General features: G+C 42.6%; 3 protein-coding genes across 3 annotated transcripts; 1 reads left to right on the top strand and 2 right to left on the bottom strand.

Moving 5' to 3' along the window:
* Positions 1–682: 682 nt before the first annotated feature.
* parietopsin lies at positions 683–2,647 on the bottom strand. The gene is made up of 4 exons (XM_053427823.1): positions 2,296–2,647; positions 1,440–1,768; positions 1,030–1,275; positions 683–870 (listed from the first exon to the last, which is right to left on the bottom strand). Exons 1-4 carry the CDS (start codon positions 2,645–2,647, stop codon positions 715–717), a joined length of 1,083 nt encoding a protein of 360 aa, XP_053283798.1. The 3' UTR covers positions 683–714.
* A 468-nt stretch (positions 2,648–3,115) lies between these two features.
* Positions 3,116–11,674, bottom strand: nt5dc3 (5'-nucleotidase domain containing 3). Its single transcript, XM_053427765.1, has 14 exons — positions 11,326–11,674; positions 10,210–10,394; positions 10,005–10,079; positions 9,863–9,918; positions 9,547–9,637; positions 9,330–9,467; positions 8,490–8,550; positions 8,222–8,324; positions 7,037–7,138; positions 6,726–6,807; positions 6,550–6,636; positions 4,681–4,821; positions 4,529–4,593; positions 3,116–4,425 (listed from the first exon to the last, which is right to left on the bottom strand). Exons 1-14 carry the CDS (start codon positions 11,603–11,605, stop codon positions 4,206–4,208), a joined length of 1,686 nt encoding a protein of 561 aa, XP_053283740.1. The 5' UTR covers positions 11,606–11,674; the 3' UTR covers positions 3,116–4,205.
* Positions 11,675–12,377: 703 nt separating this feature from the next.
* Positions 12,378–13,994, top strand: LOC128444559 (putative nuclease HARBI1). The gene is made up of 4 exons (XM_053427101.1): positions 12,378–13,033; positions 13,115–13,227; positions 13,308–13,419; positions 13,528–13,994. Exons 1-4 carry the CDS (start codon positions 12,601–12,603, stop codon positions 13,896–13,898), a joined length of 1,029 nt encoding a protein of 342 aa, XP_053283076.1. The 5' UTR covers positions 12,378–12,600; the 3' UTR covers positions 13,899–13,994.
* Positions 13,995–15,152: the final 1,158 nt, after the last annotated feature.

Genomic DNA, 15,152 nt, shown 5'->3' with positions numbered 1-15,152 from the left:
GCATTTTATTTACGAACAACAAATCAAAGGTTTGACTCCCTCTCTTGTGTGCGGGCTTCTTAAAAAATTCACAGAGATGAAAGAAATACAAACATTCATTTCAGTCAGAGTTTCCTGACTCCCTTATTTTTTCCACAAGTTTATAGTTTATTGATCGAAGCAAATCACAGAAATAAAACCATCTTAATGATCATTCTGATTGGTCTAGAAAAAAAGCAATGGACAATAAATACTAGAACACCCTGCAGTTTAATGCAGTTCAATACATCTATCTATCTGTCTATCTATCTATTTATCTACTGGCTGTCTGTCTGTCCACCAATCTGTCCATCCGTCCGTCCCTCTGTTGTCTGTCAATCTATATGTCACTCTGTAAATCCATCTATCTATCTGTCTATCTATCTATCTATCTATCTATCTATCTATGGTCCATCCATCCATCCATCAACCTATATCAGTCTGTTCGCCCTTCCGTCTGTCTGTCTGTCCATCTGGCCTTCTATGTATCAATCTATCTATCTATTTAATATTGTATTGAATTGCATTACTCCAGAGGTCTCTCCTTTATTCTCTCCACCTAAAGAACAGCAGCTGTTAGTCTCTGAGCTGTCTCTGTTGACGTTGACACATCGAAGACGTCTGTGTGAGACATGAGCCTGTGGATCTTTAGATCTGTGTCCACGCCGAGGCACCGACATTCGACAGCGGAGACAGTCACAGAGGCAAAACCCTGCATTGCATGTTGATGTTCCTGTTGAAGGGAATCACATGGCTCCTCCTGTTCAAGCTATGCATGTTGAAGCTGACACTAGTGGGTCCATGGGGAATGTATCGTCCACACGACAGCACCTCCAGGGTGGAATCGCGGAACTGTGGGACATAACAAAAACAAACACATAATCCCCCTGTCAGGAAATATATGAGCCATTGTTTCACAGGCATGACATGCAAATAGGCCTCTGTATTTCTTGTGCGAATCTTGGTTCACACTCAGCCTTTGCATCTCAGCTCCACACTTTAGCTGCTTACCTGTTTGTTGGAGAGGAAGTAGATGATGGGATTATAGACAGGGCTGGTCTTGGCAAAGTACATGGGCATGGTTGCAAGCAGCGGAGGGATGTAGAGCTCAGGGTCCACGACCACTACCACGGACAGCGCCGTGTAGGGCAACCAGCAAACAAAAAAAGATACAATCATGGCCAGGACCATATTGATGGCGTGATCGTTCTCCTTGTGGCAGGAACGCCCACCCTGGAGCTCCACACTCCTGTTCAGCTGCATGAGTGGAGAAACACATTTGACCCCTATTAAAAGTTCATAACCTGTTTCTGTCTGTAGGTGGTAGATTGCAAACAGATGAGAATGGAGGTGTGAGTTTTAAAACATTGTTTTAATGGTGTAAAAGTGTGATAAACATGCCGACGCCGTACTGAACCCACCTTATCCATGGATTTGAGCACCTTGGAGTAACAGTAGATGATGACTATGACGGGGAGAATGAAGCAGAGGAGGGTGTAGAGGATGAGATAGCTGTAGTTGCTCCACGATCTTTCCTCCCAGGCCAGAGAGCAGGAGGTCTGGACTCCCTCGGGTCCGTAGGAGCTCCAGCCAAACAGCGGAGCCACGGCCCAAAACAAGCAGAATACCCACACGCATACGAGTCCGTTGAAGCTTCTCCGCATGCTCAGCTTAAAACCAGCTCTTGGTTTACACACCACGATGTAGCGCTCGTAGGCGAGCAGGGTCAGAGTGCAGAGGGAAACCAAACCTATGGTGGAAAGAGAATCTCAGCTCAAGGGTAAGTTAAAACATTTTTGGGGCTTTCAAATGCATGTTTTTAAATCTTTCTTAGGAAAGGAAGTTTGTGAAGCAGAAATTTCCCAAGCCAACTAGGCAAACATTTTCATGAAAAGACCTGTGTTTACTCTAAATCAACATTCGATCAGTCCCAAAATCATGAATTAAATCCCCCAAAATCTAAGGATTTGAAAGCTTTGAGGTGAACAGAAAGACTCCTCTCCCACTTTTCCCACAGTGTTATGCAGAGCTGATGTCTTTATCTCTAAACCTCAGCCATTGTCTGGTAAATACATCGTCTTTCCTTCTCAATCGATAGGTAAACCTTTAAATCACACAAATATCTGGTTTGACTTCTTCATAAAGCAACAAAAAAAGCCCCAGAACCTAAATATTATAGTAAAGAGACAATTAATTCAGGGGTAAAGCATTTTATCCTCTCATCCTTCCTTTAATATTTTATATATCACAAGCATTGTCAAACACATCTCCACTCACCAAAGTAATTGACTGCAAATCCTTGAAACACACAGGCCGTGTGGCCAATAAAGAAATAGCCTTTGTAGTTGGTGATGGTGACGACCAAGGAGCCGCACAGGCCTATCATGAGGTCAGACACGGCCAGGCTGAGGATGAAGACGTTCATCGGTTGGAGCAGAGACAGGTTCCTCAGCATCACGGTGATGACGAGGCCGTTGTTGAAAACTGTCAACACTGTATTGATGAACATGAGGAAGGAAAGTATGCTGAAACCAAACCGAGGGAAGATGGTGGGAGACACCGTCGCCATCTCGGCGAGGTTGTACGGAGGATGAGAGCTAGAGCTCCACGCGGTGCTGTTGCTGTCCATGACGCCCTAAATGATGTCCAGGTGAAACCGCTGTGAGGCCAGAGGACTAAACCCTCAGACTCTGTGCTCAGCCCAGAACACAGCGTCACAGATCTTATCATTTCTGATCCCTCAGCTTTTCTTATTTCCAAGATCTCAGACTGCGCACCTGTCTGATAGAAAAGGCATCAAATGCAATATGAGAAATTGGTCCATAACACGATTTAGAGGTTTAATCCCAACAAACCAGCTGCTGTAATGGTAATTGGAAGAGTTATTAACAAGGGATAAATTAGTGCTCAAAATCAATTTTCTAAATACGCTACGTTTCTTTTCCTTTTGTTGTTCACAGAGCAAATAACAAAGTAAATGGCACACACTGGACTGCACACTCACTAAACACATACCTGCAAATTAAATCTGATTACAGTATAATTATCTAATTACATCAAGCTGTTCCACATTAATGACACAAGCACTAGGCTACAATTATTAAGCCATTTCCATTTTAATAAATAATGAAATAAAAATACACATCAGGACAAACACAACACAATCAAATGAATAAAGCAAACCATGAGGTACTGTGTGGTCACTGGTGGAGATGTATATGCTTTCCCTTTTTAACTTGTTCAACAGTAGATTCTAGCATGGGTGAGAGCATTTAACATATTTTCAGGAAAAAAAGAAAAAAGAAAACAGAGAGAAATCCTCGAAACTCTGCACAGATCAAATAGCAACACGCGTGCTAAATATAGCACCGGCACTCTATTTTCTCCCGACTAATATTAACATCTCTCATTTGCTTCGGAGAGACACACAGGCTGTGCCAAATATTATTAAAACAAGAGAAAAAATCTGACATCACAAGATCTCAACTCAAGGTGAAATTAACCTAAAGGCTTGACAGAAATAACATCAGGCTGTTACAAAAATATATACACGGCAGTAACGTGAGCATGAGATTAAGGCAACAGAGTTTGTAATTCAAATGTCATATCTCAGTTTTAAACTTGCTGTTAGGACAAAAAAGGCAAAGATAATGTTTACAGATGGTGAAGAATTCACAGCATGACAGACTTGATGTATGACTGCCCCCTATTGTTTAAACTGTTGCATTATATTCGTATAATCTTGCACCAAAATCGCTCTCTCCCATACACAACACACTTACAGGTTTGCACAGCTGGCCTTATGAGGACTTTGCATTGACTCCCATTCTTTGTGTGGACAGCCAAACCAGAACCTTATCCCTAACCATATCCAGGAGCAATTCATGCCTAACCCAAACCTTAACCACCCACAGTTCACATCTTACACTGACCTTCACCACTAGCTCAGAAAATACATTATTCTAACGTAATAAACATCAACACTTAATGTGATAGTTAGACAATTATGCATGACCTCAAATGTGGCATGCATCTTCTACAATACCTTATTTCAAGTTGTTTAAAATCAGCAATAAAATTCCTTCATTCCTGTTAATTCTTTTAACAATCTCTTCTTCTCTCTGTCTCTGTCTCTGTCTCTTTCTAATCAGACGCTGCTTTGGTCCTGCGGTGCAGCGTGGAGACGCTCAGACCTTCAGGATGTCCTCAGGCCAGAAGGGGGACTCGTGCTGCAAAGGGTTACGGCGGGGGAAGAAGGTGTGCTGGAAGTCGTAGTTGAGCAGGCAGCTGATAGAGGCCATGTAGATGTCGGCAAAGCGCGACAGTCGGCGTGAGAAGTACGTGGGGTTGTGGTAGGTGCGGAAAAGACTCCCAAACTGGGGGTTGAAGCTGTCCTTCGTCTGTGGCCTGCCATTAAAATAGATTCATAAGCATTTGGTTTAATCAGCTCTACAAGAGCTCAGTGTATTATTGACCTGCTCATGAATGACAGAGTAATTATCTCTATTACCTCATGGCCTCTCTTTCTCTGATCCACTCCTCAACGACAGCTTGGGACGCAGGATCCCTGTGCACCTGTCCGGGAGAAGTGCGAAGAAGTTAAGCACAAAAAGTTGAGATACATAAATAAAGCAAGGAAGACTGACACACAAGTCTCCTAACCTGCATCTGCTCAATGAGTCCAGTCAGTGCCTGTAGCCAGGTCATCATGTGCACATACTGCTCCGTGTTCATGATCTTGATCTCTTTCCTCAGCTCAGGGATGATGGCACCTGTTCTCCAGCCATGTTTCAGTGTTAGATCCTGCAGTGACAAAGACCATGAAATCAGTGTTCAACATAGAAACATTGTGTACAGCATGATTTGTTTTTATTTGTTTGGCTGGTGTGAGGGATGCCTCTCAAGAATTACTACCATATAGGCCTCCACATGCCTGTGCAGTTCAAGAGTAAATACATTTTTCGTATATATTTTGTTAGGTCACCGTGACCTTGGCCTTTGACCCTCCAAATCTAAGCAGTTAATCTAGGAGCCTAAGTGAACATTTGCACCACATTTGAAAGGAATCTCTCGAGGTGTCCCGGAGAAATTGTGTTCAAAAGGTAAAAGAATGTGTTTGTGAAGAATGTGTTTGTCACAGTGACCTTGACTTTCGACATTTCCTCAAGGATTTCTTGAGACATCCTGTTAATAATAATGGGATGAGCATACGTACAGGTGGACATCCTGAAAACATGCTGCTTTCGGTCACTGGCGGTCTCCGGCACAGAGTCATAAAAACAGGGGCCTTTATAAATGATTCAATCTAGTGTCAGGCTCAAGATATACAATGCAGTCACAGAACTATTGTACACTGCAGCACACAGCGCTCACAGGTCAACATACAGCCAATGCAGCTGAACACATCAGATCAAGGAAAATAGACTTCCAGCCTTAATCCCCCTGGTTGCAATTAATTGCCTAAATCCATGGTGAAGAGTAGCCCGTTAGGTGGCCAGGGCCGACAGTATCAGCATCATTAAAACCGAAGCACATCTGTTCCATCAGACAAACCTGAGATCGAAAAACTACGTTGAAATGGATCAGCGAAATGAGAATATTCTTTTCAATTGTTCCCCCGATCCCACCCCCGTGAGAGGCCTCTACTCTGTTTCGACTTACGGTAATGATCTGGTCCCAAAGCCACTGAGGGCGACTGTAAACTGAGAGTGAACTTCACACGGCGTGTTCCATCTCAATAAATAAGCAAGATGATATGTTTGACACCTGGCTGCCTGCCAACAGCGAGGGCATTATGCCAGAAACGTAAAAATCTGACTTTCATTATCGCCATATGTATAAATATCCACGTTGTTAGAGTGTTTCATTTCATTCATCACACCTACATTAAAATATCCAGAGGGGCTGTATGTCACTCCAAACACATTCTGGAACTTTTTGTTTTGTCATTTTACTGCAGGTCGCCAAACACTGCAAATGAATCTCTGCAAATATGAGAGATTATTTCTCTCCGAAGCGCCTGTCAGTTAATAGATGGACAAAGGATTTTTCATTTGTGAATCAAGGCTGGAAAATGTTCCAACCGAACCACCTAGAAAATGTCTGAGTGTGCCCAGGTGAGAACACACAAGGAAATGTTCAGAAAATCCGTGAGCCAGTGTGTTTCTAACGTTTCTAACATGCCAAACCGAAGAATATAATCAAAAAGGAAAACTCGACATAAACATGGTGTTAACTTGGAAAGATGAGATTCAAGAGCTTTTGCTGATGAGGGCAAACACCAGTGTCGATGTACTGTTAACACAAACATGTGCGTTCCACAGCAGACTCTATGCGTCATGTCCTGCTCCCTGCATGCTCTACACTGACGTCACTCCTCCCCTGGATGTTCCTGTTGTTCTGTACACATCTGAGCCGGAAAATCTCCTGCTGTGTTCTTCATAAGTGAAAGGCAGACTCAGCAAACACTACAGAGTATTGTGAGTTTTTATATTTATCCTGTTACTCTACATATGTGTGGATGCTGCTTACTGCCAAGTCGCTGTAGATGTGATCACCAAAGTACAGGACTTTGGATCCTCTCCAGCCGGTGAGTCTCAGGAACTCATAAAGGTTTCCCTACCATGATCAAACAACAAATTACAAAAGTCAACAACGGGGCTTTTCATTTATGTTCATACTGGTGAGGTAATTGCCTAACGCCACACCTGTTTGTAGATCTGCCCTTTTTCCAGCTTGTGAATCCTGTCCCACAGCAACGCACCTTGGTCTGTCACTCGCCTGAAAGGTCTACGAAGAGAAATAAACAAAGACAGATCTTAAACAGTATATTTATATATATATATAAATTTATATAATATGATCTAATATATATATTAAGAGCTCTAAGGAACACGTAAACCTAATGTTTACACCATTGGTTTACACAGTGTTTAGGCCTACTAGTGACTGCTTATCGTGTGGTCCAGTGAGACCCCTAGTGGGCTAGAAGAGGCATAACATGGATATACAGACTTACTTTCTCCTGTCGTTGAAGAAACTGGGTTTGTCGGCCTGAACAATAACAATATCAAACAGGTCCCTCCAGTCCTTCCCTACAATGAAGTTCATTCCTCGGTCCCTAAGGAAGACAAACAATCCAGATTTCACCTCGTCAGCAGCATCTTGAAGCTCATCACGAGGGTACAAACACAAACAATCCACCTGATTCAGCACCATGCAATGATGATGCAAACATCAGCAATAATATGTCCATCTGCTACTGTGTTAGTGTGAAACTCAATGAAACTGCATTGCTGTTTTATATCTGGCAATCACATGTTTTGTTGCTGTGATGACTCAATGTGACTGATAACTAAACCCAGGACATTAAGGAAGTGGTTTAAGGTTGGCTAGACAGACCTGGGGCCTCATTTATAACCGTTGTGTACCCATAAAGCAGGGCCTGAAAGACCAACAGCGTTATTTGTGACTTTAGTTTTCATACAGTGTGTGTGTGTGTGTGTGTGTCGTACTTGATGATACACGCACAGGGTTAGAAGATAATATAAACTATTAATGACTTGGCTCTGCAACTCCGCTATCTTTTCCAATTGAAGGTTCTTATGGAACAGTTCTGTCCTGCGAGCACAAAATCATTGTTGGTTTTAATGTTAAGGATGAAGTGGATCAATAATCTGGCTTCAATTCACCACATCATGTCTGCATCATCATTTTCCTGTCTCCAAAATGTTTGTACTCATGGGTAAGAGTTAACGTGGAAGTGAGCACATTCTCCCGTCAAGTTGTTTTTTTAGACCCCAATGTTTGCATGAGAAGTGGCGTACGCAATCCCTGTTTTGTGCGTACACAATGGTTATAATTGCCACATATTGCCATATAAACTGCCACCTTGTTGCAAGGCGACAGCAATAAGGGGGTGGAGGGGGACAGGCTGGGGGACAGGCTGGTGACACGATCACTGAGATCCTGTGTAGACCAGAAACTTATTTCGGTTGGGTCTTCGGGGCTTACGCAGCCCACGTAGACCACGTCCTCTTAGGCCGATAACTTATAATGAACTACGATTTTATTTCTAAGTCCTTTGATGTGTGTGTGTCTTTATGCCCATCCATAAAAGTGAGAGCGGCAGTTAAATATTTGTACACCAATAAATTAATTAACCACGACGACAAGCGCCTGCACCCTGCTTGTTCACACTTACACAAAGTCAAAGGGACTGTTGGTGATGAGGAACATTTTCTTTCCACTCTCTGACAGCTTCTTCAGCACAGCATGGCTTTGCTCACCATAGCAAATGTATTTACCTGGAAAACAGAGTGAGACAGAAAAAAAACGAATATATATATATAATAAATACATATGTCTCAGCTTCACTATTCAAATTCATTTTTTAACGTAATGGCAACAACTCACATGCAGCTGTATATTTTTTTTTACATTAGTTCAAACAAAGTAATACAATCCATTACCAATATCTGCCTCCACAGCTCGGTACATAATGCCCTTGACGTGAACATCTCTAATGGCTTCCTGTGAAGAGGAAAAAAAGTAAATGGCCCTCAGCGAGGAAGTTTTGACTTCAGCGACACAAAGTTGGCATTCAGCTCTCGTAGCAACACCTTGGTCTTTGTATAAACGCTTGACTTGGAAGCATAAAGAAAGTGCATCACTGAATACAAATGAAAACATGAGGAAAACAGACCCTGGAGTTAATTTACTTTGTTGACACACTGAGAAACTTTGCACCACATTTTAAACTGATTATCTTGAGCTTTTAAGTCAGTGAATTGAGATGGAGATTTAAAGGATAATTTATTGAAATAATTAAGCAAACATAAAAGGTTAATACCAAGTAGTAAATCAGTTTCAGTAAGGAAAAAAAAAGATTGAGGAGTATGTCCTTGAAAAGACAAGAGAGACACTTGTGAGTGAGAGAATGCGTGTGAGGGCTTTTTAATGACAGCGATCTGTCAAACACGCTAGGGTGTCACACAGAATAGATCGGACCGGCGTGACAGCTGCTCTCAGAGGAAGAACACACACCGCTGATTTCTCGCTTCTCTCCCACTGAAGCACCCGAGCCACCAGTGAACAGACACAGATGGCCAAAAGCTTGACTAAAAATAGACGCTGGTTTTCAGAGCTAAAATTAACATGAATGGCTGACGTGTCACGTCACACCGCAAACAAGTAAATACATTGTCTGGCACTTGTGGCTGGATTTTACACACAGGCTGCTAAGAGACTCAATCACAGAAAAGGAGAGCCATGCCGAGTCCTGAGCACTTATAAACAAAGGTAGATCCCACCTTCACGTCTTTGTAGAGATGGACTGGCTCGTAGTCGATGTTGTGCCTCATGAAGAAGTCATTGACGCAGGACAGGAGGTTCATCTCAGGCAGGGAGAAGATGTCCATGAACTGTTTCATGGTGTGGCCGTGGGAGCTCTGCAGGACAGTCATTCACTTCATAAATAAGATGTTGTTTTTACTTGTGTTGATACAGACAAATGTAGGCTCTCTTCACCTTTCCATAGAAGTCGCTCATGATCTCTAGAGGTACGTGACAACCTTCATACATGGCAATTACTTCCTCATCAGAAACTGGATGCAGACCCCTGTAGGAAAAAGATGAAATATGAAAAACTAAACAAAATTAGCCACTCTATCTGCAGTTTGTGCAACCTCCTGAGAACATCGATAAAGAGAGAAAGCTATACGATTCTTAGTTTTAACATAACTATATATTGAACATGATTATCAGTTGCCATATGAGAAAAAACATATTATATAAAATTCACATTTGATCCCACTGCCCCTGCTATAAAACACAACACAGTTACCTGTATACAGTTCCCTGCTGGATGTAGTGAAAAGCATCTATCTTCATTAGCAGCGCCTGTTGCAAAAGGGATTTCATAAAAATATGCAAAATATATTTTTTTAACCAAATGTTTCAGTTTTTTTGGAGTTGGGCCTTCTTACCTTTTGCACGTCATAGTGAAGTCCTCTCACTGCAAAATTTGGAATATACTCGTACTTCCGCAGACCCTCTGGATACTAATGCACGGAGGAAGAAACGTCAAAAGGGCAGATAAAGAAAAAAATACAGGAATGTATCGTCCTCCTGTATTAACTGCATGAATGAGTTTGAAGTTACAGGTTGCAAAGAGTCAAACACTGCACACACCCTGTGGTTAGTGATAAGAATGTCCCGGGCTATATTAAAAATCAGGGTGTGGAGGTGGCTGGAGTAGAAGGCGAGGGTATAGTCATAGTCGAAGCCGTAGATCTCGATGTCCCGCAGGCTCATCTCGTTGTTTGCAAAAATGGTGTTGGGGTTGACGGAGTTGGCGCAAATCGCTGGAATCATATCTTAAAAAGAGAGAAACGATACAGGTTACTTGGCAGTTTTGCAGGATTTTGACATGTTGCTGTGACAGAAAGTCGGATCTTATTTAATAGGACGGAGGTTCATCTGATAACGATGTTTGTTGATGGCGATGGATATGTTCAGAGCAGAAACACAACTTTCTAAAGATTATACGCACTCATGGATTAGTTGGTTGTAAACTTTGGGCAAGAGAAAGTGAAACTGTGGAGGTGTGTGAGTGACAAATTGCGATGTAGTCCATTTTTGTTACACTTACTAATTAGCATTTTATACCGGCTGCTCATTTTAGGGGCAAGCACATTTTTTTATTCCAATTCAAACACTCTCTCAGGAGAGATTAAATAATAGTTATTTCAACAAATACGGGACATTATAAAGGTACGTTTCATTATATAAGGTTTGTTGTGTAGTTGTGATCACCTTTCATGCAAATTACTGTTAATAATATTTATGTAAGTTCTTGTCTTGTTTCTCTATTTTGAATTCCTTTTGTATACATATTTACATTTTCATAATTGTATCCTATTTTAATGTGTTTTCTATTAAAACACATTAATAGAATATATGCAACAACTACTGAGTAACGCAACGTAACAACCTGCAGACACATCAGTAGACTTGAATCAACTAAACGTGCTTGTTGCAGGATCTTCAAAGGCAGTTTTATTTTTCCATGGCAGCTGCGTTATGTTTACAGGATGCTGCAGATCTGTCCATCCCACCTAAAGCATCACAGTCTATAGCTTACTGTGTGTTGCATGTGGGTTTGTTGTTCGATAGGCTGCTGACCTGAGTCTGTGGAATTAGCTGCTGCATTAGTAAGCTGGAAACATGAGTCACGACAGAGTGATAAGACAACAACAGTTCCCTGCAGTGCTGTGTCTGCATGAAGTGTCTGATCAGAGTTCCTACCTTCCGTCTGCTTCTTGGTCTGATTGTAAACAGACCACAGTCTCTCCGTCATGTCCTGGCCGTTTGAAGAGGAGCTGCTGCGACACACTGATGCTCCGTGCTGCTGCTGCTGCTGCCGTGACAGGAGCTGGACCGAACCGAAACTCCGTCTCCATGAGCGGGAGCTGGAGGAGAAGGGCCGCTGGTGTGAACCCTGCATGACGCTGCAGAAGACGGCGGTCCTGTGGAGACACTCCCTGTGTCTGAGGAGGGACGACAGGGGCAGGGACAGGGGCGCCATGTCGGTGAGATACGAAAGGCGGCCCGGGAGAGAGTCACTGTGAAGTCCCGGGAGAATGCACGTGGCTCTGAGCTCCTCCGTTACCAGAGTGTCACTGCACCACGTCACGTCCGTGTTTGGCAACGTGACAAACCCACAGCCAATCAGCGTCTCAGAAACTGATCCGCAGACAGAAACGCTTCCTGCTTTTCCACTAATCAGCTGAGCCAGTTATAATAATAATAACAATAATAATAATAATAATAGTAATAATAATATTAATAATAATAATAATAGAAACTAAGATTTCTAGGACTTTAAAGCAGCACTGGCCGAGCCCGTGCACTTGCATTTTGAAGCATTGCATGTGTTTTGCCTGAATAAAAATAAATAATGACAAGGAAATATTGACAAATAGAGCTGTTCTGTGAGCCGTACCTCAACGTTTACACGGAAATGTCCCAATTCTGAGAGAGAGAGAGAGAGAGAGAGAGAGAGAGAGAGAGAGAGAGAGAGAGAGAGGGTCGTAGAAGTCCAGGGGGCTTCTACGACTTTCGAAAGGGAAAAACCCAATATGTGCAATTATGGTAAGGGGGGGGGGTAAGGTTCAAGTTTAAGGCTAGAGTTAGGGTCAGGGTTATGGATAAGAAGGTCGTAGAGACTTGCGAGTAGGCTCTAACCCCACTAATGCGGGCACTCCCGATCAATTGGTCCCATCCCCGAGCTTCTACGACCTTCGGAAGGGAAAAACCCAATTTGTGCAATTATGGTAAACAGGGAGGTCCTGGGGCCCGTTTCACAAAGCAGGTTTAGTGAAAACTCTGAGTTAGTTAACCCTGAGATGAGGGAAACTCTGGTTTTTCAGTTTCACAAAGCCAGTTCAGCTTTACTCTGAGTCAGTTACCCTGGCAACATACTCCGTGAACCTAACCTGCTCGCTGGCAGGTTTTCTTCAACTAACCCCGAGTTTCTCCTGCTCTTAAGTTGAAGCCTGCAGACTGAAGGCAGTGGCAGACATGGCGTGTCCTTTTATTGAAGAGCCAGTTGATGTCGAGGCGCAGATACTTCGCAGACATCTCCACCGGGAGAGGATTATTAGACCCCGATTGGATGTTTTATCATTCCCTGATGAGTATCTGTTTGAGCGTTTCCGTTTCTCTGCATCATCTATAATTTATATAAACGATATTCTCAGCCCTCACATCGCTCACATGACGCATCGTGGACATGCTCTCAGTTCCGAGCAAATTCTTTGTATTGCACTTCGTTTTTTTGCCAACGGCAGTTTTTTGTATAACGTCGGTGATGCAGAGCATGTGTCCAAGGCAACTGTCTGTCGGGCTGTCCGAAATGTGACACTTGCACTGAAACGGCTACTATGCACGTTTGTAGTGTTCCCAAGTCACAGACCCACCAGACTTCTCAAAGAAGAGTTCCACAGAATTGCAGGTATCAGTCTAAGCAGTAATTCATTTATGTCATAAAGCTTTGAGACTTGAAGCACTAATCAGTCAATTTGATATATTTTAGGGTTTCCAGGTGTGATTGGCTGCATAGATGGCACTCACATTCCTATCATCGCTCCTTCAATAAATGAAGGAGATTATGTGAATAGGAAATCTGTCCACAGCATTAATGTGCAGGTAGGCCTAAATAGTAGCCTTTAACATTCCAAATTAAATACACTACACCATACAGCTAATTACTGTTCTCCACTGTGAAGATCATATGTGATGGAGCCCAGATGATTAACAATGTGGAAGCGAAGTGGCCTGGGTCTGTGCATGACTCACGAATGTTTCGTGAGTCGACACTGAGTGCCAGATTTGCCGGTGGTGAGTTTATATATATAATTTATATACAGTATATAGTTATATCCTATGATCAAATATTTTGTTTCCTCCTATTGCAACTGAAACAAACTGTATCTTGTATTATCATAGTAGAGTTCGATGGTTACCTACTCGGAGACAGAGGGTACCCCTGCCAGCGCTATCTGCTGACCCCTTACCCTGACCCTGAGCCTGGCCCACAGCGACACTACAACTTGGCTCACTGCAGGACACGAGCCAGAGTGGAGATGACCATCGGGATACTCAAGGCCCGGTTCCAGTGCCTTCGTAGGCTCAGGGTCACCCCAGAGAGAGCTTGTGACATTATAGTGGCATGTGTGGTTCTCCACAACATTGCCACTATTAGAGGAGAACAATGTCCTACTCTTTCCCCCTGTGATCCAGGTATTAATCATACCCCCCCTGCTGATACACGAGATGGAAGAGCTGTTAGAGACATGATATGTGTCAATCATTTCTAACTGACCCATCACCTCCCCAATGTTCAAGAACGACAATATGCATCTCATTTTATGAGGTCTTCTTTATTTCCTAGAAGGACAAATTTTGTACAGTTGTTAATCCTTTGTTGTTAAAACAATTAAAAAACATCCACCTGTGGGCACGTCACCCACCTTTAACTGATGGTCCAGCAGTTGTATTTCCTTTTCTGTTTTGGTGATCTGCAGCCTTATGTGCTCCATTTCTAGGTGTGATTTGTTTATTTGAGATTCTAAATATACCTTGTAAAGTTGTTTCACAGGGAGCTATAGGAACATAAATAACATTGAATTTCAGTGCCATGTCTATTTAGTGTCATTGTAAGTTGTGGGTCAATGCTGAACAACATCTTACTGAGGTAAGCTGTGCTGTGGAGGTTGATGGACCTTCTTCCCCATTGTAATTTCCAGCATGGCTCTGTTAGAGAGAAAGAAGTTGCAAGTTGTATTGTGGAACAACACTATTAACTGAGCCAAAGTTATTTAAAAAAAAAAAAGGTGTATACTTCAGCAGGCCTCTCTGCATCTTCCCTCTCTGTGGCAGCTGATAAGGTTTCTTCATCATCCTCCTGTAATGAAACAGAATGTGTGTGTTATATTCTACCAATTATGAAAAATCTGTGGAATATTAAGAGTACTTACAACAGCATGGAGGTCTGTTATGGCAGAAGGCTCAACGAGACAGATTACACCATCAGTAACTGGTAGAAAATGAAGATTAGACAGTTGATGATTACCCAGAAAAGTGCCCCACCTAATTTAAACACAATTTTTCAAACTCTGAGTCACCTTAAAATAGATTGATATCTGAAAGCAAAAGCAGCCAATTGCAAAGAACTGTAGCTTACTGCTACAAGAAAAATCAGTGTGCCAACTAAGTTGTGTCTAAGATGAATGGGTGGCCATTACTGAGCGAACACTAGAAAAAGGATTAACGTACATGCCATTCATTTGAATAACTTACCTCTTATGTAGGCCCCTGTGACCTGGGGCGTGGGTGGGTCCGATGAACTCCCCCCAGAGATGCCCTCAGCAATGGGTCGTCCACTGTTCTGACTGAGGGCCATCTTTTCAGCCTCTGTGAGAGGTGGTGGTGGTGGACCGCCACCTGTTTTGCGGGCCTCAGCCTTTTTTCTGTTGGCTATAATGGAGGTCAAATTTAAATACATACAGAAAACACAACTTTGGAGACTTGTATGTATAAAAGGCATTTAGGTGTTGCTTTCATAGAGACAA

Source organism: Pleuronectes platessa, chromosome 7, assembly GCF_947347685.1.
Source record: "Pleuronectes platessa chromosome 7, fPlePla1.1, whole genome shotgun sequence".
Classification (NCBI taxonomy): Eukaryota; Metazoa; Chordata; class Actinopteri; order Pleuronectiformes; family Pleuronectidae; genus Pleuronectes; species Pleuronectes platessa.
Note: the sequence above shows the minus strand (reverse complement) of the source record. Positions and strands in the feature narration are given on the sequence as shown.

Excerpts from the sequence above, each read along its gene's own strand:
- parietopsin (XM_053427823.1), bottom strand. The coding sequence starts at position 2,647 with ATGGACAGCAACAGCACCGCGTGGAGCTCTAGCTCTCATCCTCCGTAC. Across the intron at positions 1,769-2,295 it reads ATTTGCAGTCAATTACTTTG|GTTTGGTTTCCCTCTGCACT; the intron begins GTGAGTGGAGAT and ends TTTCCACCATAG. Across the intron at positions 871-1,029 it reads ACTTCCTCTCCAACAAACAG|TTCCGCGATTCCACCCTGGA; the intron begins GTAAGCAGCTAA and ends TATGTCCCACAG.
- nt5dc3 (XM_053427765.1), bottom strand. The coding sequence starts at position 11,605 with ATGGCGCCCCTGTCCCTGCCCCTGTCGTCCCTCCTCAGACACAGGGAG. Across the intron at positions 6,808-7,036 it reads TTCTTCAACGACAGGAGAAA|ACCTTTCAGGCGAGTGACAG; the intron begins GTAAGTCTGTAT and ends TTCTCTTCGTAG. Across the intron at positions 4,822-6,549 it reads ACATCTACAGCGACTTGGCA|GATCTAACACTGAAACATGG; the intron begins GTAAGCAGCATC and ends TTGTCACTGCAG.
- LOC128444559 (XM_053427101.1), top strand. The coding sequence starts at position 12,601 with ATGGCGTGTCCTTTTATTGAAGAGCCAGTTGATGTCGAGGCGCAGATA. Across the intron at positions 13,228-13,307 it reads TCCACAGCATTAATGTGCAG|ATCATATGTGATGGAGCCCA; the intron begins GTAGGCCTAAAT and ends TCCACTGTGAAG. Across the intron at positions 13,420-13,527 it reads GAGTGCCAGATTTGCCGGTG|TAGAGTTCGATGGTTACCTA; the intron begins GTGAGTTTATAT and ends GTATTATCATAG.